At 38.5% G+C, this 24,314-nt stretch overlaps 1 protein-coding gene across 1 annotated transcript; it reads right to left on the reverse strand.

Annotated features, from left to right (window-relative positions):
- Positions 1–33: 33 nt before the first annotated feature.
- LOC131035591 (putative receptor-like protein kinase At1g80870) lies at positions 34–4,003 on the reverse strand. Its single transcript, XM_057967322.2, has one exon. It carries the CDS (start codon positions 2,362–2,364, stop codon positions 283–285), a length of 2,082 nt encoding a protein of 693 aa, XP_057823305.2. The 5' UTR covers positions 2,365–4,003; the 3' UTR covers positions 34–282.
- Between the last annotated feature and the right edge of the window lie 20,311 nt (positions 4,004–24,314).

Genomic DNA, 24,314 nt, shown 5'->3' on the forward strand with positions numbered 1-24,314 from the left:
GAATTTCATTCATCTCAAGACAAGATACTAGAATAAGTATATTCAACGTTCAATGTATTGATATGGAGGTTGTGTACAGAGTGCTAAAATAAAACACACATATCAAGACCGCCCTGAAATGCATTCCTTGTGAGAAACTCAAATTCTGATACAACAGTGGGGATATTTATGGTAAAGAAGAGCTGCACAGTGCAGTATATTCAATGATTGTACTTGACAATGGCAAATCATATGAACAAACAAAAAAGTCACCATTTACTTTGCATTCAAACATGATATACGCTATGGAACAGGAGAAGGAGCTGCAGTGTCGGATTGGGGTCTTTTTTTAGACTTGTTGTAAATCCTGCTGGGAGGACTAGGTGAGAATTCAAGAGGCAAAGATGGAGCATCCATTTCACCCCTCAAAATCTTAAGAATATCAGATATATCAGGCCTCGTTTCTGGGATTCTCTGCAAACACAGAATGCCCAGAGTAATACATAGGCTTGCTTGGTCTTTATCAAATGAGCCTTTCAAGGAGTCACTCACAAGATCTAAAGTATTTCCTGTTTGGGCCAAATGTCTTGCCCAAGAAATGAGATTAGCCTTCTCAAAATCCTTCATTGGAGATGCCAGGACATGCAGAGGCCTCCTCCCTGAGACAATCACCAACATCAGCACTCCAAAACTATATATATCTCCCTTCTCTGACAGGAACCCACATCCCCCATATTCAGGAGGAACGTAGCAAACTGTTCCTCTCATGCTGGTGGTGCTGCTTAGATCTCTACTCAACAGATCACCACTCCACATCTCACTTCCCATGGAGCAAGAACTATCTCTTCTGATTTTATCCCACAAAAAGTCCCTCCTACTAACACTGTTTCTTCCCCTATCAAATCTTTGAGATGAACTTTTCCACTTGATTTTCTCAAGCTTCCTGCTCTTCTTGCTCATCTCTGCAAAATATTCCTCCTTCCACCACTCCTTGATTTTTCTAGTCTTTTCCTTGCCCTTTTTTCCCTTTGTTTTTCTCCTGGACTCCGTCTGGCTGCTCACTGTCTCCTCATCTGGGCTAGGCCTCTTTCTCATTTTCTTAGTTTTCTTGATCTTGTGGTTGATCCTTTGGCTGCCAATCCACTGCATGATATATTCCATAGTGCTGAGCGCTCCACTGCCATCATGTTTCCCCCACCAATCCTTACTCCAAAAATTCTTCTTCTGAATATTGCCATCCTGTAACTCCTTACTCCAAAAATTCTTCTTCTGAATATTGCCATCCTGTAACTCCTTACTCCAATCGGTTCCTTCTTCAGATGGGTACATCTTCATCCAATCCTCACATCCAGCAACACCCAAATGCTCTGATACAATTTCCTTTCCCTTCGCATCTAATTCATCAACACCCACAGAAGGACCCCTTGTGTGTTGTTCATCCATTACATCTATGGCTACGTTGTCCTCAATACACATTACCTTGCCTGGGCTTTCCTTTGGATTTCTGTTTATGTTTGTGTGACTACTCTCATCATCATCAGACGCCCCAGATTTTGAATCTCTGCCTGCAACAATCCTACTAAGCTCCTGGCTCTTGAGTAAGTCCTGACTTTTCCAGAGCTCTTGGCTTTGATTAAACATGTCAACATAATACATATCATCACTCTTGAGTCTTGCGAGCCCAAAATCTGCAATACGAGCCTTGAAATTGTTGTCCAAGAGCACATTGCTGGGCTTGACATCGCCATGAATAATAGGTGGATCACATTCAAGGTGCAGGAAGGCCAAAGCCTGAGCAACATCCAGTATAATGTTGTATCTCTTCTCCCAATCCAGCTTAGAGTCATCATTGTTTTCAAACAAGGCCTCCTGCAGGCTACCCTTCTGCATATGGTCATACACTAAAAGTCTCCTCTTATTTCCATCAGAGCAATAGCCCAACAGGCTCACAATGAAGGGAGAATGTAATCCTGCTATGATGGACATTTCATTCTGGAATTCCCTTTCTCCTTGCTGAGAGGAGACATCTAGCTTTTTTACTGCCACCTCTTTACCATTGCTCAAAACTCCTTTGTAGACCACTCCGAATCCCCCTTTGCCCAGCTTGTTTGAATCATTGAAGGAGTTCGTTGCAGTCTTCAATTCGCCGTAGCTGAATCTCTGCAGTCTCATGTCTGCTGTGAGGTCATATGGGCTAGTTCTGTTACTTCTCAGACGGCTGTAATAAATGAAAAATATTACTAGAACCAACATTCCCAACCCCAGAGCTGCAAATCCCAGAGCTAGAGCCTGGAAATGATGATGGCTAGAGTATGAAAAAGGAGCCCCCCATGGGCTAGGAGAGGGGGCGAGGATTGGGCCTAATCTTGTGGATGCTGCAACCATTTTTCCTTCAAACAACAAAGATTTCACAGCCCAACAGAAGACTAGTTTACAGGTTGGACCCAGATAAACCTTGGTGCTAGAGAGACGCTAAGAATGGCAAGCCAAAAACTATATTTGTTTTGAAGATTAAAAGTTATGGAGAATCTGAACTCTTTAAACACAAACAGTATGACATTGCATAATATAAGTGCTAAGATTACAGGAACCCCCAATGCAAGCAAACTACATAGGATACCTTGAAGACCGAGTCTTTTCCTACCCACTATCAATAGAAGAGGCACAGAAATTCTGTCCAAGTTTGAAAAGTAGATGACCCACCCTAAAATTTAAAAAGCAGCAGCCATTTCAAAGAGTGGAGATTATCGAAAGCTGATTAGGGATTACAGTTAGAAGACCTACCCTCAAGAAAGAAGTAGAAATCAGTCTGGCTGCCCTTAAACAATTTTTAACAGAAAACTCTTATTCTTGTCAACCTGAATCAGGGTTTTGTTGCTACCATAAACGAAATAAAATATCTTTCTTTCATTTTACTTCTTACTACTATCATTGTTCTCCACACTCAAATTTATCGATCATAAATGCATGATTGCTTGGGCTTCCTCGAGTAATCATGGCGGCTTCGGGCATCCACAAAAGTCAATATGCATATGATGCAGAGGCAGAGAAATCATCCAAACAATGGGCCACACAGGGAATGGGATTGAGAAGAAAGCCTAAAGGAAAAGTGCATGTGAGTCTGTATACTTGTACTATAAAAGGTCCAAGCGGCTGGTCCTTTTCCAGCCATACCTATTGTACTACAACTCAGTGTAATAGCTGGAGGACTCATGGCCACATGATACCACGGAAATTGGGTGTAGGCCAAAACCCAAAGGAACGTGAGCAACAAGTCAACTGAGCAACATCGATTTGAAAACCGGTCATGGGTACCCACTGATCGCTACAACATTCAGCTAAGCAGTGCAGCAATGCCCAAAAACATTGGAGTTCCATAAGAGGCAGATATCTTTTCCCTAAGCTTGCAGCACTTCTGATAAAGCATATCAATCCTTGGGCAAGAGAATCTATGCATTATTTTATTGATGAACATCATTGACTTTTTATTGGATTACTCAAACAAAAAGAGATGAACAATCCAAAACCCACTTGGAAAGAAGAAAGCCAATATCAGCCAGCTCAATTGATAGACTTCCTTCCCTCAAAAGAGTCCTTTCTGTAGTAGTCTACCTATGATAGTTGCCCTTTATATTGAATTTCTTCCATTCAATCCATTACACCATGAAAATATGAATGCATATATATATTATAAATGTATTTTTTGTGTAAGAAAGGACAGGAGGAGAGGTGAGGTCAGAGAAACATTTCTGGATAATGATAAGGGTTGTTGTTATTCAAAACAAAGACAGAGCCGAATATGAAGCAGTTTAAGAGGCCCAAAAGGCTGCCATCCATGTGATCTCACAAACATGGCAAGCCCTCTGATTGATACTTTACATTTATCCACCTTAGCATCCTCTGCCACATCATCAAACTTCTACACTGTTGGTATCTGCAACTGCCTAGTTGGTGAAGGCAGCCCGATTTCTGGGTCTCTGCAATTTTTTGCTTTCCCTTTTTACCATTCACAGTTTTGTCTAGGGCATGTCAACAAAAGTGTGAGTTGTATTTCAAAAAAATTAAAAAAGTGTGAGTTGGATTTATATTCTGTTCAATTGGGATTGTCCCTGGAATATTATATGGCCACAAAAGCGTGTTTTATTTTCAAGCAATCTCAGAGCTTTCGGTCAGGAGAGGTAATCGGTTACCAGATAAACCAGAAGATGTTAAAGTGCCTCTTTAATTGTTGGTTTTTTTTGTCTTATTTAATTGGAAAATGCAGAATTTTTAATTGATGGTTTAGGTGGTGAATCTATATTAGCTTTCAAATCACATATATTTTTATGTGAAGCTTATGCCATCTCTCTAACTGTTTTCATATATTCAGAATTATCTAATATAGAAAATTTTCTATTAATTTGAGGCTATATAGTCAGCGAGATGTACTTTAGTTGATTTATGAAATGATTAGCGTATACAAATTTTAATAAAAAGATATATTTTTTTTAAATAATATAAATATAATAATGGGTTTGAAAAAAATATATTTTTATTAATCATGGTAGGGATTTTAGTGTATTTGAGATATTTGGGACTGTACTATTATTATTACTTATGAATAGTGTTTATATTATTATCTAAAGAATAGTGTTACATATATTCACAAAAGAAAGATGGGTGGAAGAAGTCAAACTCTTAAAATTCAAATGGGCTTAAACTTGGAACAAGATAACATAAAACATAAACAATGCCCCTAGATAGCTAAAGTAATAGGAAAAAGAGAGAGGGTCATCTAGTTTACCTCACAAATCAATGTTATTTTTCAAGTATATCAATTTCTATATAGAAATTTATGGAACAAAAGCTTCAGTGAGGAAGAAATGAGAACGACGAATACTAACAAGCAAACCCTAGATCATTTGGATCCCTTGCAAGCGGAAGCGCCTACAAATTTGGCAGGCTCTGCTGATGTTGAAAGAGTATTTCAGGTGGTCAACATTGCTTCAAGAGAGCTCTGGGAAAACAATTCAAGAAAAACAAGGTATATGAAGAACAATGATTATGTTGCTTGCGGGGAACTAGGGGAAAGGACCCAGTAGTTGAGCATGTACCAATTGTTGTGAGGGTTGTTGATACCTTTTGTTCTAAAAATTGAACAAATAAAACTTATTGTTTGAAACAAAAAATATCAATTTTTGTTAGGAAACGTACTAACAGTTGTTAGGAAATGTACCAATAGTTGTTAAGAAATGTACTAATATTGTAAAAAATAACCAATCATGTGATGCCATATCAGCTGCACAACTATTGGGGTCTCTTTTTTGCGCCTATTGGTCTCGCTTTTTTTTGGGGCTGTTTTGGACACCTTGGCAAAAAGCATGCTGATGTGGCATCATATTTGATGATGTGGCCCTGAAACCTTAGTTATAAGCAGGGGACTTGCCAAGTAAGCTACTGTAAAAAAATCAGAGTGATTTGAAATTTCCAAGTAGGATTTTGAGAAGCGCAAAGTTAGGGTGCACAACTACTAGGTCCTTTCCCCTAGTGACTTTGGTGTCTCCTTCTCTTGTAGCGACACCAAATGATTTAGTCTCCAAAGTCGTAACTTAGAAAGATAATGGGAGTCAAAAGAAAATGAGATATAAGTCCTTTATTAATGGTCACCTCATAGGTTTTTGTTTAATTTATGCCCCCAATCTTGCTAAGGATCGTGCTGAATTATGGTACTGGATTACTAGTAATCCTCCTAATGTTGATTGGATTTTGGGGAGATTTCAATATGGTTGAACACTATCGTGATTGTAGTTGGACTAAACAGCACAATCTTGGTCATGAAAAATTTGATAACTGGTTATTATGTCGTAATTCTTTGGAGGTGGTAGACCCTATTCATGATAAGTTTACTAGTCAATCAAGAAGCTCATTTACTTGGTTTAATTGTAGAACGGGAGAGGACAGAAAATTGAGCAAGTTGGATAGATTTTACATTTCCCCTTCCTTACCATTCGTTCAAGATTCTAAGGGGTTGTGTGTTCAACTGGATTTTTCTACTACACTTTCTAATCATTATCCTATAATCTGTAACAGTTGTTACTCTCAAACCTCACATATTGACCAATCTCTTCCTTTTAAGCTAAATGTTTCCCATTTAAAAAACCCTACTTGTTTAGCTTCTCTTCAGGGGATTTGGAATTCCTTTCCTAAGCCAACTAAAGGGGAGTCTTGGATTGACTGGTGGTGTGCTGCCATTACTCAATGCACAAACTTTTTACGTTCATCTGGTAAAAAAAAATGGCTTGGCAACACAAACATAAGGAGAAATATCTTCAAGGTAAACTTGTCGATGCTAGAAAACTCCTTAATGATGATCCTTGCAACATTAAAATTCAAACTATTATTGTTGCTACAAAAGCTTAATTTTGTAAACTTGACAATTATAAAGGCCAAGGGGTTAAAATTAGATCTAGACTTCACTGGATAAAAGAAGGGAACAAAGGCACTAAATACTTTTTTAATTATCTCAATTATAAACACAAAAAGGAAAGAATTGGAGGGATAAGGGATGAATTTGATACTTTTTAGACTAATTCTTATAACATATGCAATGATTTATCTTGTTAAAGATGATCAATGGCAAGATATTCAACAAGTTCTGGAGGATATGGTTAAAAATTATCTCTAATAGAATAGATGTTGATTACAGTCAATATATGGATAGAATCTTGACATTGGGTGAGCTGGAAAAGGCTCTTTTCTCTATGGCCCCTTACAAAATTCCATGCAATGATGAGCTTCCAATGGAGTTCTATCAAGCTATGTGGCAACACATTAAGGAGGACTTTTAGTTTTTATACCTAAAGGCTTTTAAAAATGCTTCGTTGGGGCCTGTTATCGATGGTTGTATAATCAAGTTCCTTCTGATGGTCTTGAAAAGCACTGAGAGGGGGGGGTGAATCAGTGACACCAAAACAAACACAACTTCAAACACTAACTGGTAGATGAACTTAACCAAGCATTTAAACAAAATACATGTTATCCAAAATGAAATTACAACATCCACATAAAGTAGAACAACCACCATAACACAAGTGTTTATACGTGGAAAACCCAAATAGATAAAAACCACGGTGAGATGGAACTCACAAGTTAACTATCTGCAGTAATAGATAACTGGTCGGTTGAGGTCTTACAAAGTGCTCTGCTAGGAGCGAATCTTGTTAGAGATCCCAAGCTTGATTAGAAGCTTATACCATGTTAAGAGTAATACCCTGTTAAGAGTAACCTTGTTGGAGGATTTGAGAATCCAAACTAATGGATCACCTTGTTAGAGGATTTGTACAATGAAGCTTGTTAGAGCTTACCCGGTTAGGGGATTTGATTCTGTTGTAATGATTAGAAAACAATAAGAAATGTTTGATCTTCTGAGTAGCACAAGACTTGCTTGATCAGATCATTCTAAGTACATTCAACAATGATCTTCATCTTAACACTTATTTCTCTTCAATAAAAGCTTTCACTCTTTATGCATATCAGTATTCGCATAATCTCCTCTTCTATATCAGTTATCTCTTTTTTAAAAGATTCACTAAGATGTCTTTAAATAGACATGCAAATCTTATGTCGGCCATAGGAACACAATTTCTTAGGTGTAGTGTATCTAGATAATTAAACATAACTCATCACAAAAATGACCATCAAGAAAATGGTGCTAGTAACTCATCACAAAAATGGATACTGGTTAGAATAGTCAAAACTGGTTGGAACAAAACATGTGAACCGTTGCCCTATAATCTTCCACTTGATCTCCATCTTCATCTTCATCTTCATTTTGATGTTGACTTAATGTAACCACAGGTTATCTCTTAGGCACATACCGGTTGACATAGAGTACCGGTTAGAGATAGACCTTAAACATACCGGTTAATAGTGTAAACCAATGAAGTTACACCGGTAGTCAATGTAATCATGTGTGTGTGAGAGTGTTTCATCAATGACAACAAGTGATGAATACATTACAATCATCATCAAGCCAACAATCTCCCCCTTTGGCATTGATGGCAACACTTAGAAAAATTTAGAGTAGTACAATACCGCTAAGTGTGCATACACAACATATTTACATATGTACTCATATTCCCTTTTCAATGCAATACTCCTCCTTAATGCATGCATAAATACAAAATTTTCAAAAACACACATACATAGTATTACTCCCCCTTTGACAACAATGCCAAAATGATAAAGTAAAATATATACATATATAGAAAATCTGTATCAAAGTGTTCAGCATATATTACAATTTAAAAAAAATTCATGCATTGGCTAATCTCATAAAAATACCATTGAAATTCTGCTTCATCTGGGATAAAGCATTTTCCCATGATTCCAGTGTGTTAGTAGTATACTCAAATGTAGACATCAACTAGGAATGAAATTCTTCCATTGAGTCTAGTGTGCAGGTTTTAGGAGCAGCAAGAATATCTTCTGCATTAGAGTAGGCTCTCTAAAGAATGTCGACCTGTGAGGTGAGCTGACTCTTGAACTCTCTTAGAGATCGAAATCTCTTAGCCTTCTCATTATCATTCATGTTCAGTCTGTCATGCAAATCATCTATAGACTGGTTAAAGGCATGAATGGAGTCCTAGAGTGGGACATATGCCTTACATAACCTTTCTATTTCCTGCTCAGTTTCAACTTGACTCTTAGAAATATCAGAATAAAAGAAAGTAATATTGGAGGTAGAGGCAAGATACTTCCCTCTAGATTCAATAGCTTTCTTCAACAGACTTCCATTATGAGATAAAGCCATTTTGCCATTTTCAATGTTCTTAGCCAGTTTATCTCCATATTCCTTCTTGTGGCTCTTCTCAGCAGACATTTGAGCAACATCTTCAAGCAATTTGATTTGATCAGATGCATCTACAAGTAGCTGACTGAGTTTGCTGATAGGGGTAGGAAGATGTGCAACGATTATTTCCAGTAGTAAACCAGACAAAATTTCTACTGCATTCTGGATTGTCTTTGCTTCAATCCTTTGCTCTTTCAGTCGTTTCTTGTGTGCTCGAGATTGCATAACATTAGCAATCTTCATCATTTCTGATGCACTCAAAGTGTTCATATCAATGGGTCCTGAGATACTTAAAGAGTCTTCATCATCATCATCAAGAAGTTTCTGATTCGCCGGTTCAGGGAGTACACTCTTAATGATGGCTCTTTCCGTGTTCTTCTCTGTTGTCTCTTCAGTTACCCAAGTGACAATTTTCTCAGTAGACTCCTTTTGAGTAGTCTCAATGACCAGTGGAGATTGGAGTTTCTCCAGTTGTTTAGTTGTCGATTCATTGTCCACTTTTAGTTGAGTACCTGGTTGATCAACTAATGTAACCTGTACTTCAGTGATTGTAGGAGGATCCATATCTGGTGCAGTGATGTCTCTAGATAGGTCTACTGTGTCCTGAACATCTTCATCAAAAATAATAATGGAATCATCCTTCTTCTTGGTTGGATAGACTTCGTCAGTTTGAATAATTTCCTCTTCATCCATTTTTGGTCGAGGAACATCGTTTATAGTATCATCCTTATTGCTAGAGTGGATGACTTCTTCCCTCTTTTTGATTATGTAGGCTCGCTGATGTGTCTCAGACTCAACAAATGACCTTTTTGCATTAAGAAGCTTTAATCTTCTTACTTTAAAATCAAAATATGCTTTGTATTCCTAAGTTAAAGCACTAATTCCATCTGATGATAGATTGGGAAAATACTGTACAAATATTTCATCAATAATCTTCTTTTCCAATTGAATTGCTTCCTCCCATTTATCTAACAAAGTATTATACAAAGAGATTGAAATATCTTTCTCCAAATCATGTGGAAATCTATTGTAGTGACCCAAATAAGTTAATACCTGTTGGATTACTTGCTTTTGCTCATCTTCAATAAAAGAATCAAAATGTTCTTTGACATTATCAAACCTGTTTCTTCCTAATGACTTCATTGTCCTCTCAAAGATTGTGTCAGGTTTGTAGGTAGCAATATCTATAGGTGTAGTTGCCTTCGGCACTACCTTTATCTTCTTAGGTGTTCTGCTGATTGCTTTTTCCTTCTTTGGTTCTTCTTCAGAATCTATACCCTCAAACTCTGGTTGCAAAATCAGTTTCCGATTTCTCTTCTTTGGTGCATTCTCCTTCTTTACATATACTTTAGGTGTTGGTTCCTTCTTGGTTAGGACACTCTGAGTCACCCTTGTGGTCTTTTTCATAGGAGATTTTTCATCAGACTTCTTTTGCTTTCCTTTCACTTTAGCTACAGCTGGAGTACCGGTTTCAGTTGGTGCAACTTGGACTGCCACAATATCCAATTTTACCTTCTTTTTATCTTTAGGTGATGCTAACAGGGTATTAGCATAGCCAACCAGTAAATCATGATTGACCTCGTAACTCATATCTTCCATCTCTTCTTCTCTAGGTTCAATTGCTTTCATCAACCAAAAATCAGTGGTAACCGTGAAGATTATGTCTTTTGCAAAGTGATTTACCACATCTTCTAATAGCCTCATTCTCATGCTCATATTTTTTTGGAATTCATTAAAATACTTGTTCGTGGCAGCTCAAAAAGTATTCTTCACAGCCTTAATGTTGCTCTTGATCTGTGCATTGATTGGTTGTTCCTTGGACCATTCAATATCTCCAATACCCAATAGGAAGTTCTGAAAATAGAAAAATAACCTGGCTAATAGCTGACCATATTTGAACTGTTGTGTATTGTCCTTCTTAATGGATTTAAAATTTTGAAATAATTGGTCTATGATAGCTTCACAAATATCATAGTCTGCATTGTCAACAATCATTCTATGTGATGTGTGAATTGTTGCAGATGGAACACTGTTAAGTCTACTGGACTAGAATACCTGGTAGCCTATCACCATTGCTACAAGTTTCACTACAGGGTCTCTAATAGTGTTGATAGAGAAAGCACGCTTATTAGATGTAGAACCGGTTAACTTGAAGACAATATCCTTTGAAATTCTTCTTAACACAAGAATCTCACTGGTTGAGAAATAACTTGTTACAGCCCTAATAGCTTCCTTGGTTATTGTATGAATCTTTTCCAGATACATATTCTCTCCGTGAACTCGACTCAAGATGATTCTTATGTGTTCATCCTTAAAATATTCAAGAAAATATGCAGCATTATGAAACCCTTTTTCAAAAACCCTAGCATATTTTGTTTCAATCTTTCCGCTCCTATCACAAAGTGATTTCAGCTGAGTATAGATGTGTAGAGTTCCTAAATCTTCTATTTTGCAATCTATATAGCTGGACAAGTCACCTTTGACCACAATAGCACTCGGGACTTGCGATAATGCATTATAAGACATAATTTCATTTGCCTTTAGAGCTTCCTTAGGCTCAGTAATGATCATCAACCTCTCTACAAACTTAGAACTAGATGTCATTCTAGATAAACAAGTTTCGAAGCAGTATACAAAGAAATACCTTGTATCTTGCATGTCACTCTGTTTCCCAGTTGAAATGTTCAAATGCACACCTGTTCACCTCTCTGCAACTTTTGATTCAACTTGATTTCTCTAATCACAAAGCAATTCGCCAATTTACACCAAGACAATCTTGTTCTGCTTTGCAATCACTTCAAATTTCTTTTTCGAAAGAGTTAGGGTAAAAATGATAAAGTAAAACTTGTTTTTATCCACTTTACCAACCACAATAAATGCTCACACTTTTAGGTTACAAACCCTAATTTTTTATTTACTGGTTGATAACACATCAACAAAAAGTCACCAAAATTCAAAATTCAAAAATTCTTTCCTGCTCATTTTACAAAAGGGTCTGGAAATGTTTTACCGTTAAGCTCCCCTTAGTTGTGTTAGACAGGCTTAAGTCACCGGTGTTGGATTCTCTTCACTAGTTGAAGGAATAGTTTCTTCTCCAGACAATTCATCACCTTTCTTTTTCCAAATCCAATTCATATCTTCTCTGGTCTCCTCAACATCAACTTTCTGTTTTCCTTTCTGATCCTTAAAGGAGTTGACCAGTTTACTATTTCTTGATCTGCAAAACTTTGCTAAGTGCCCCGATTTGTTGTAGTGGTAACAGACCATACCAGATGATCTCCAGGGTCTTGCATTTCCTCTTCTTGTTCTTCTTCTACAGTCCATAGCAACATGACCAAAGTTATTACAAAAGGTGCAAACAACATTTGTTTCCTTTTCCATTTCAAATGGACTAAACCGGTTGCCATAGGATATTTTCCATTTCCGGTTTACCCAGTTATCAAAATTCCTTATCCAGTCACCATTTGGTCTAGGATGCATGTATGGTACAAGATTGTTTGATCCATATCTGCACTCAATATGTCTATGCCCATACATTCCACATGTGTAGCAAAGACCTTCAAACTTTCTAGACACATACCTAGCATTAGTATTGTAATTTGCATTTCTGTTAGGTTTGTTTCTACAAACATTTGCAGTATGACCAGGCTTGTGACAAACAAAGCAAATAGGTTTAAAAACCTTCTTATCGGTAGTCTTATTGACTTTAGAAGTAGTTTTGTTCTTTGTACAGAAGGATTCACCTTTTTTAGTTGTATGAAAACCAAACCAAGTCCAGAGATATCACCCTTCATTCTCTGTGATTGAATTTGTTCTTCCAGCATGGTAGAACTTTTGATGAACTTCTCCAATTTCTCATTGGCTTCAGTAATCTTTTTGACAAGATCTTCATTATGCTTAGACAAGTTCTCTTTCTGAGATGATGCCAACTCAAGGTCTAGCTTTAGGTTCTCCTTTTCTTCTATTTCAACAATCAAGTCCTCATGTACAATGTCTTTTTCCTATTTGATCTTTATGATTTCTTGGTCTCTTACCTTGATAAGATCTTCAACAGCTCTTCTGGCTTCTAGTTCCTGACTCATGCGGATAGTAAGACCTTCTAGTTCTCTTCTTAGATTTAGTTTCTTAACATTCACCTTTTCAACTTCATCAACTAAAGCTTCAATATTGGCTTCATCTGAAGAACTATTATCAGATATTTCTAGTATTTTTTAAGATAACTCTCTCCTTTTGGCTTGAGAAACTTTTAGTTTTCCCCTAAGGGATTCAATTTCATTTCTGCTAGCTTCTAGCTCTCTAACCATCTCAAAGTAGCTCCTGTCCCCCATGGTAGTTTCAAGATTCCCTTCTAAGCAGTTAGGCTTCAAAGAAGTTAGGCTCTGATACCAATTGATAGTCTTGAAAAGCACTAAGAGGGGGGGCGGGGTGAATCAGTGACACCAAAACAAACACAACTTCAAATACTAACCGGTAGATGAACTTAACCAAGCATTTAAACAAAACACATGCTATCCAAAATGAAATAAAAACATCCACATAAAGTAGAATATCCACCATAACACAAGTGTTTATACATGGAAAACCCAAATAAGTAAAAACCATAGTGAGATGGAACTCACAAGTTAACTATTTGTAGTAATAGATAACTGACCGGTTAAGGTCTTACAAAGTGCTCTGCTAGGAGTGAATCTTGTTAGAGATCCCAAGCTTGATTAGAAGCTTATACCCTGTTAAGAGTAACCTTGCTGGAGGATTTGAGAATCCAAACTAATGGATCACCTTGTTAGAGGATTTGTACAATGAAGCTTGTTAGAGCTTACCCAGTTAGGGGATTTGATTCTGTTGTAATGATTAGAAAAAAACAAGAAAGGTTTGATATGTTTTGAGTAGCACAAGACTTGCTTGATCAGATCATTCTAAGTACATTCAACATTGCTCTTCATCTTAACACTTATTGCTCTTCAATAAAATCTTTCACTCTTTATGCATATCAGTATTCGCATAATCTCCTCTTCTATATCAGTTCTCTCAGTTTTAAAAGATTCACTAAGATGTATTTAAATAGACATACAAATCTTATATCAGCCATAGGAACACAATTTCCTAGGTTAGAACAGTCAAAACCGGTTGGAACAAAACATGTGAAACGTTGTCCTGGAATCTTCCACTTGATCTCCATCATCATCATCATCTTCATCTTCATTTTGATGCCGACTTAATGTAACCACGGGTTATCTCTTAGGCACATACCGGTTGACATAGAGTACCGGTTAGTGATAAACCTTAAACATACCGGTTAACAATGTAAACCAATGAAGTTACACTAGTAGTCAATGTAATTATATGTGTGTGTGAGAGTGTTTCATCAATGACAACAAGTGATGAATACATTACAATCATCATCAAGCCAACACCTTCCTAAAGGAAAACATGAAGAATCTATCTCTGGTTGGTGCCCCATAACACTCAACACTTCCTATAAAATTATGGCAAAATCCTTGGCCATTAGGATCAAATCAGTGGTCCAAGGAATTGTTAGAGTTGAACAAACAGGCTTTATTGTTGGCAAATTTTTTCTTGCTAATCTTATGTTAGCATGGGAGACTTTTAAATGGGCTTGATTTTGATAAAGCTTATGATAGAATTCGTTGGAGCTTTATTCTTAAAATGCTTCAATGGTTTGGTTTTGGTCCTAAATTTCAAGCTCATATTCAAATGCTCTTTCAAGATGTTAATGCTCAGATTATCATCAATAATATTATGACAAATCCATTCCCTTTACAAAGATCAATTTGGCAAGGTTGTCCTCTAGTCCCATACCTCTATGTACTTAAAGTTGATGCTCTGGTATATTTACTTCAAAGTGCTAATAACAGGAAGTTGATCTTAGGAATCTCTATTCCTGATAATGCAGTTATTACTAATTCTCATTATGTTGATGACAACCTATTATTTCTTGAATTATGAAAAAGTATTTCCAATTTGATGGACATATTGGAGTTGTATTGCATTGTTTTAGGTTCTAAACTTGCACATGCGAAAATATAATTCAGATGATTTAAAACGACCCTATCCCTCATTGAATCACTGAGAATGGAGGCAAATTAAACACAAGGAAATTATGAGGTATCTTGGTATACCATTTGGTATCAGGGTGTCTCTCTCAAACATGTGGAATTGGTACCTGTATACGGTGAAAATGGATAATAACAATGATGAAAGACTAAATGAATTCAACCACAAAACCCTAGCCTAACAACAACAAAGATCCACCATAACATATGAAGATTACCTAAGACAATGCAAATCAAATGAAATTACAAAGATTATACCATCACATGTCCAATAGGGTTTGGATCTTCATTCATCCTATCTCCATTGATCTTGCTTGATATATTTGCTCTCAGATTTTATATGTGCACAAGAGCTCAACAAAGAATGAAAATGTGGTTGCAAGTAGGATCGCATATGAAAGTACAAAAGCGTAGTGTAGTCGAGTCATAAGCGGGGGTTGATAATGAAGGAAGTATCCTTTTATATAGAAGACACTATATCAAATGGAGGGATAAGATTGAGAGGTGTAAAGATAAATGGTCGGCTATGATTAAAGGGTATGTAAAGAAAATAAGAAAATAATAAGAGGGTAGGTAGTGTAGGAATTAAGAGATGAATGACATGTATCATAGGTAGAAAAGGTTAATGAATTAATTAAATAAATAAAGATTTATTTAATTTATAGAGGAAGTGGGATCAATTAAATAAATAAAAGTATTTATTTAATTTAGGAAAAGGGGAATTTAAATAAATAAATGTATTTATTTAAATGAGAAATAAGGCTAGAAGAGGATAAATGAATTAATTAAATAAATAAAGATTTATTTAATTAATAGAAGAACTAGGATAAAGTAATTAAATAAATAAAATATTTATTTGATTAGACATGACAATTTTAGGTGTCTACATTTTGCCCCTCTTTGAGACAATGCAGCTTGTCACGTTGTTTCAAAGAAGATAAGATGAACTGATATAAAGTTGCCCCAAGATGGGAATGATATGCCCCCTCGAGAGATTGGATGAAAATGTCTAAAAAGATCACAGACAATCTCTCGATAAGAAAGAAAGGCTAGAATGGACTGACCAGATAGAGTGACAGAGTCACAGGATAAAGAAGACTGACTCGGGAAACAAGGGCTAGGGCTAGGGCTAGGGAAGTCTATAAAATAGACCACAAGGGCAAAACATCCTCATTGTCATCCACACATCCAAGATATCAGAGTGCAGAGAAAGAATAGAGCAGCAACAGTCAACAGCGATGGCATTGGTGCATAGATTCAATCGTGTTCGCTGATATCAGAGGCCAGTAGATGCAACAGAGCCGGTAAGTACCACAAAACCTCCTTGTACTTTGTCACATTAATTGTTGTCATTAATGCATACTAGGTAGTGTAATAAATGTGCTTTAGGATAATGTCAAAAAAGTCAAAAACATGTAGGCGCATCTGCGTTGGTGCCAGGCGCGTCTAGGTTGGCTAGGCGCGTCTGCGTTTGTGCCAGGTGCGTCTATGCTGGGAAAAGCGTCTATGCCAAATGCGAGGGCATTTTCGTTGTGCAGGCACATTTGTGAAATGTGGGCACGTCTGTGCAGGACAAGCGCGTCTGTGCAAGACAGGCGCATCTGTGCAGAGCATAGGCACGTATGTGTATTTCAGGCGCGTCTGTGTAGAGCAAGCATGTTTGTGCAGTCTGTAAATGTGTTTATGTCATGAAGGCACATTTATGTCTTCAAGGTCAAATCGATAGTTCTGTGATGAACATATACTGTCGATTGGATAAGCTGCTGAGAGGATACACTCAAGCAGGTCCTCTAAGGAAGACTAGGATAGCAAATAGGGCTAGGATTGACAATTATGTGATAGAACATATGTTGCCAATTATGAAACTATTCAAGAGGATACACTCAAGAAGAGGCCCTAGGATAGGATAGATCAAGGCACTTTGTGATGAACAGTGAGTACCAAGACATAGTACTTTGTGATGAACAGGGAGTACCAATAGGAGCAGCACTTTGTGATGAACAGTGAGTGCAAAAAAAATGTAGTACTTTGTGATGAATAGGGAGTACCACTAGGATAAATAGCAACACTTTGTGATGAACAATGAGTGTCATTTGGATTGACATGATTGGTTTGCTTGACTGCAGGAGTACTTGCCTATGCTGGAGTCACGAGAGAGATTCCCGTCAACATAGAGGTTACAACCAGAGCTGATCTTTGAGGACAGGGCTGCCATTGAGGTTATGGGTCTACGATACATTCTATATGTGCCTGAGTTTCAGGCGAACATGGGTTTGCTGACTACTTTAGCTGAGAGATGGCATTCTGAGACATGCACTTTTCATTTGCCGATGGGTGAGATGACAGTCACGTTGGAGGATGTTTACAGGATATTGAGAATATCGATCAACAGGGAGTTGATACCCTATGATTGAGATGGAGATAGGAAGGCCCTGAGACGAGTGTTCCAGGATCCGGGACTAGAGATGAGGGCTGGACATGTGGCATGGGACACGATGACATCGACAGGACTGGCACTACTAGCAGTGCTAGGAGGAGTGATCAGTGAGTTCTTGTGTCTAGACAGGGTGACACGGGGGTTGGCTATAGGCTGTGGGAGCACCTTGGAGACACTAGTTACACAGCATACCAGATATGCCTGGGGACCGTGCATGCTGACACACTTGTACTATGAGCTTCATCAATTTATTTATCATGGATCCGTAGGATTGGGCTGCAGAGTTACATTGTTGCAGGTTTGGGTATATGAGCATCTACCTGTCGCACGACCGATACATTTCAGAGGTAGGGGTCATGGACGCAGTTTTGTTCATTTATATGATATGATTACCTCACAGCCATGAATTGGCAGGTTGGAGCATTGGCGTCAAGTGATCGATGAGATTGACACTGTGATATGGAGGTCGTACCACGAGTACGAGCAATGGGAGGATGATGCAGTAGATCTACCCTATACCTTTAGGAGCAGATATCTGATTGGGTAGATGCCCTATGTACTAGAGAGGCAATTAGTGGACAGGGTATGCAGGCAATTTGGCAGGATCTAGCGGATGCCACGGGATTCTGGTATGTATGTGTGGACAGTGCGAGACCAGGCACACTTTGGGTCACTATTATCATATGATCAGGCCATGATGCAGCTGGTAGAGATGGTGCCCATGCCATGGGATATGTGGCCGGAGATTGAGGATGCGGGTATGAATGCAGAGTACACTGCATATTAGGCTGAGCATCCATTTCCATGATTGACAGACCCAGGGGAGCAGATAGATGGAGATGGTGGGGGGGATGAGAACAATGATGGAGATGGTGGGGGGAGAGGCCGACGGAAGAGGCGGGGTGTAGTTGGAGAGAGGAGGGTGGCTCCGCGGAGAGAGGGTGGAGAGGAGAGGCAGGCTCGGGTGGTGAGGGGTCGCGGTGGATTGCCACTACAGGTGCCAGCAGCACAGGGTCCTAGATAGGTGTAGGGACAGGGATAGAGGTAGGTAAAGGTATAGGCACAGGCACACGCACAGCCACAACCACCAGTATAGGGGGAGCCACAAGCACAAGCACAAGGAGTTGAGGAGGAGGAGGATGAGCTATTTGAGCTATAGGAGATCTGCCAGGGACAAACAAATGAGATCCAAGATCTAGAGAGGGAGACAACTAGGCTCAGGAGACAGCTGAGGGATACTGAGTGGGAGCGGGATTAGGCTATCCAGCGTTATACTGAGGTTGAGACAACACTGAGGGCTAAGAGGCAGGCGACAGAGGACATAGGGGCTGGATATGCCTATGTTCTGCGGGTAGGGGAGGAGATAGGTTATTGGCAAGACCTATACTATGAGGCAGTGCCACCAGAGTAGCGGGCGAGGAGCTTCCGCAGACCATCACGGACAACGATGACTATGGGAGGGAGTCAGAGGAGACAGGCATCCAGTGGTGGGGTTATGGGTCCTCCACCACCACTAGATAGAGGGGATAGGAGAGATGATCCTGGGGCGGGTCCTTCTAGGGCTCAGACTCCATCGAGGCCCAGGCGGCTCTGAGGGAGGGAGTTCATTATAGCCATAGAGGGCTCCCTATGTATCAGTTTGTACTATTTTGTATGATGATGTAGACACCTTCGGGTGATTGTAGCCATATGATTTTGACATCATTGTATCATGACACTTTTGATTATATATATATGAGATGATTCATCTTTGCGGCAGCTATATGTATGTGTACCTATGTGATGCTTATGTTTCTATGATGCTTATGATATAGATGCAAATATGTACATGATGAAATGCAATATTTTTGTTCTTTTATGTTTTTAATATGTTATGTATGATGCCAATGTGAATGTATGAAATGAAGATGAATATGATAATGCAAATGACTATTTACATGATGAAAATGTAAAATGTGCTAACATGTGTTGTGTGCAGGATGTGATGCAATTGTGATGTCTTTATGTATGTATGAAATGCTTATATGTGGTAATGCAGGTGCAACTACATGAAATGCAAATATTTTTGGCGTGTCATTATACTCAGTCATGTGATAGCAGGCTACACGGACTCAAGAAGGACGATGGAAGTCAATCAAGAAAGGGGGATGGAAGATAGAAGATATGAAAGTGAAAAGAGCTTCTTGTGCATTATCATCATTGAGCTTTATAATGGAAAAATAGGCTATGACAATCGAGGCATATGTTCGACCTAGAAAGTCATTGTACCTGTTTGCATGGAGATAAGACAGTCACAAACAAGGAATGCCCCAATTCATACTAGACTCACAGCGTCCTCATATCCTTGGACAAGTCATAACATTACTAAGAGACAATCCATAGACAACAAATAAAAATAGGTGACGATACCCCATCCTCGCCTTTCTTAGTCAAAGACATCCTGGAGATAGAATCTCTAGTTAGAGACATCCTAGAAAAGCTAAAAGACATGTCACCAAAAAGATAAAATCAAAAGAAAACCAAGACTCGACACCAACATCCACTGTAGTCCTCAAGTTTAGTGTCTCTTGTCACTTGTATAAGTCTTATTTGATTGTGGTCACAATGTTTACTTTCACAAAAGGATAGATAGCACTGAACCATATGTTGTTTGAGTCTGTTAAAAGATTTGATTTGTTGAAGCCCATCGATGTTGTGTCTCATTTGAAACTGACTGAATCCATGCAATTGATACTTTATTGCAAAGAAGATGAAACTTTATTGCGGATTGGCGATGCAAATGTTGCTTTATTGTGGATTGTGTGCGGATAGATTGAAGAAAACTGGAAGAAACTGAACTCCTCATAATATGTGATGCTCTCAGTTCCACACCCATCACTAGATGTAGGATTTGCCTTAGCCACAGATAGGAGCTAAATTATTATGGATGGAAAGGGATGAAAAGGAATGTTTATTATGAATGGCTAACCAATCTTAGGTAGATCAACAACAAGCCATGATGGAAATGGGTAAGTTTATTATGAATGAATAGGTCGTGAGTGTGTGGAAAGTGAAAGGATGAAATGGAATCCTGAAGGAGGGAGGAGCAATGTCTCTATGCATGGTACTAGTGACCTGGTTTTCGCCATGATACTTGCCCAGGGCACCACCGAAGTGGTTTTCACCATTGGACGAAATGTTTTTCTTTTTTTGTTTTTCAATTTATTTTTGTATTTTTATTTTTTTTTAATTTTTTTGTATTTTGATATTTTTTTATTTTTTTGTATTTTTGAATTAGGATATGCTGAAGAGCTATGTGTAAAACTTGCGAAGGTGCATTTTGTTGATAGGATCCTCCAAGGGTTCACCCTCTATGGTTGAGAGTTGATATGCACCAAATCCATATGCTGCTATGATGATGTAAGGACCAAGCTAGTTTGGTTCGAACTTGCCCTTCTTCTCTTTGTCTTGTTGATTTTTAGGATTTTCTCTGAGGACCAAGTCACCTACCTCAAATGTGCGAGGCTTGACTTTATGATTGTATCTGTGACTCATTCGTTGTTGATAAGCCTTGAGATGATTAAAAGCAGTTTGTCTTCGTTTATCCAATAGTTCAAGTTCGTGCAAGCGAGAGACATTGTAGTCTTCATCACTGATAATGTTTTGCAAAGAGACTCGTAAAGAGGGTAACTCAACCTCAATAGGCAAGATAGCTTCAGTGTTGTAGACAAGTGAATAGGGTGTAGCTCCTGTAGTTGTGCGGACACTTGTGCAGTAAGCCCAAAGTGCGGGATTAAGTTAGATATGCCAATTACGGCCAGCGTCGTCGACTGTCTTTTTCAAGATTTTAAGGATTGTTTTATTAGATGCCTCAGCTTGACTATTACCTTTGGGATAATAAGGTGTGGAAAAATGATGGGTAATATGGAAGCGGTCACAGAGTTCATGAACATCCTAATTTTTGAAGGGACGCCCGTTATCAGTGATGATGGAAACAAGAATACCGTAGCGACAAATGATATAGTTGAGAATGAATGTAGCAATTTGTTTTCCATTGACTTGTGTGAGAGGCTCAACTTCAATCCATTTTGTGAAATACTCTGTGGTAGTGATGATGAATTTATGACCGTTGAAAGATGGAGGGTGAATCTTGCCTATGAGATCGAGTCCCCACTGACAAAAGGGCCAAGGAGTCGCAATTGGTTGAAGTTCTTGTGCTGGCGCATGGATGAGGTCTCCATGAAGTTGACATTGCCTACATTTCTTGACAAACTGATATGAATCTTTTTCCATATTGGGCCAGTAATATCCAGTCCTGATGAGTTTCTTGGCTAAGGTAGGAGCACTAGAATGTGGATGACATATCCCTTCATGTACTTCACGTAACGCAATCTGGGCTTCGTCACTTTCTAAACATCTAAGAAGAGTGCCATCTAAACCTCAACAGTATAGGATATCGACTAAAATGATATATCAAGAAGATCGGCAAACGAAAGTGCGACGTTGGTTATTGGATAGGTCAGGAGGTAGGATATTGTCACGAAGGTATGCAAAAATGAAACTGTATAACTGGGACTTAGGACCAACAACACATATCATCTCAGTAGGAGTGATTTCATATGAGGGAACCAAAAGGTTATCCACCAAGAACTCATACTGGGTCTAATTCGGTGGTAGATCAATTAGTGAATCAATTGTAGCCATGGCATCTGTGGCTCTATTCTGCTCTCTTGGTATCTGCTCAAAGTCTATCTTCGTGAAATATTGTTTCAGGTCATCCACCATTCTTTTGTAGGGCATTAATTTCTCATCCTTTGTTTGGTAGTCATTAGTTGCTTGACGAATTACAAGCTAAGAGTCCCCAAAAACAAAAAGTTCCTACATCTTCCACTGAACTGCAATCCGTAATCCAGTTGTTAATGCCTCATATTCTGCTATGTTATTAGTGTAGGAAATGATAATCGATATGATTTTGGTATAGAATCCCCTTGAGGGGTTATGAAGAGGATGCCATCTCCTACCCCATGTTGTGTGTATGAGCCGTCAAAGTATAGTTTCTAAGGCTTTGCATGTGACACTGTTAAAATGGATTCATCTGGAAATTCTGAAATTAGAGGAACATCATCTAACATGGGAGCATCTGCTAACTGATTTGCGATAGCTTGTCCTTTTATTGCTTTTCTATCCACATACTCGATGTCAAATTCACTCAGGAGCATCACCCATTTATCACCCAGTAAGTGTTGCTTTATTGAGAAGGTATTTTAATGGATCGATCCTTGCAACCAACTTAGTCTTATGAGTTAGCATGTAATGTCGTAATTTCTGTAAAGCAAAGACCACAACGAGACATGCACGCTCAATTGGTGTGTAGTTTAGCTCATATCCCACCAATGTGCAACTGATATAGTATACTGCCTTTTCTTTGCCCTTAGCAACTTGTTGTGCTAAGAGTGCCCCCAGTGCTGTTGAAGTAGCTGATATGTATAGTAATAGAGGTTGGTCCGAAACTAGTGGCATCAAAACTGGTGGATTCAGAAGATAATCTTTGAGTGTCTGGAAAGCTCGTTGACAATTATCATCCCATTTGAATTTGATGTTTTTATGTAGCAAGTGCTAAAAAGGATTACACTTATCTGCAAGTTGTGCTATGAATCTTCGTATGGACTGGAGTCTCCCTTGCAAAGATCAAAGTTGACTGATATTTCTTGGTGGTTGCATCTTTAGGATGGCCTTGAATTTTGCAAGATCGGCTTCGATTCCTCTTTTTGATACAATGAATCCTAGGAGCTTCCCGAAGGTTACTCCAAAGACACATTTCTTGGGGTTTAATCTTACTTTATACTTTTCCAACTGATCAAAGATGACTGAAAGTATGTCCAGATGTGTATCTTTGTCTATTGATTTACCCAAGAGGTCGTCAACATAATCTTCCACAATCACATGCATGAGATCATGAAAGATAGTAGTCATGGCCCTTTGATACGTAGCGCCTGCATTTTTTAGCCCAAAGGGCATAACATTCCAGCAGAAAGTTCCCCAAGGACAAGTGAATGTTGTTTTGTGCTAGTCCTCGGATGCGAATTTTATTGGATTGTAACCAAAGAATCCATCCATCAAAGATAACATCGCATGACCTGCTGTGAGATCGACAATCAAATCAATATTTGGCAATGGAAAATCATCCTTAGGACAAGCTTTGTTGATGTCTATGAAATTTGTACATATTCTGATACTACGATCTGGTTTACTGACAGGCACTAAGTTGGAGATCCATTCGAGGTAATCAATTGGGTGTATGAATCCAACATCCAATAATTTCTCAAGCTCTGCTTCGACTAATAATGCAACTTGTGGATGCATCTTCCTTAATTTCTGTTTCACTGGTTTTGCCCCCGGTTTAACTGTCAAATGATACATTACCAAATCTGGATCCAATCCAGGCATATCAGCATATGACCATGCAAAGTTGATTTGTCGTTCTGTGAAGAAACTTATGAATTTTGACCTTTCTAACTTTGTCAAAGATTGAGCTAGGAATATGTTGTGTGGAACTTCTTCAGTGCCAATGTTTGTTTTGATAGTCTCCTCTACCAACATGGATGACTTTTCCTCATATGATGTTGGGAGAATGTCGAGCCTTCCATCTTTGGGTGCCTCAGAGAGGTTTTTGCCCTCAGATACGTCCTTTCTTTTTTACTTTTTTGGGGTCAGATCATGCCACAATGTGGTTTTCGCCATAAGACCCTTGGTTTGTTTTTATTTTTATAATTTTGCGACTGGAAGGCCCGACACCCTCACCAAAATATGCCACGCTGTTGATTTCTATAGTGTATCCCGCCTTATGGTCGCCAAGGAGGCTTCATCATTTTGGAATGTATCAAATTGTGTAGGTCCTTCATGGTCCCAGTCAATGAGTTGGTGGTGAAAAAGGGGAAGGCCTTTGATGTCTTTGAAGTTAGCAAGGCTAAGAGTGAAGATGTAGTTATATTCGGGTATGTCAAGGTAGTTATCA

The sequence above is a fragment of the Cryptomeria japonica genome, chromosome 3 (genome assembly GCF_030272615.1).
Source record: "Cryptomeria japonica chromosome 3, Sugi_1.0, whole genome shotgun sequence".
Lineage (NCBI taxonomy): Eukaryota > Viridiplantae > Streptophyta > Pinopsida > Cupressales > Cupressaceae > Cryptomeria > Cryptomeria japonica.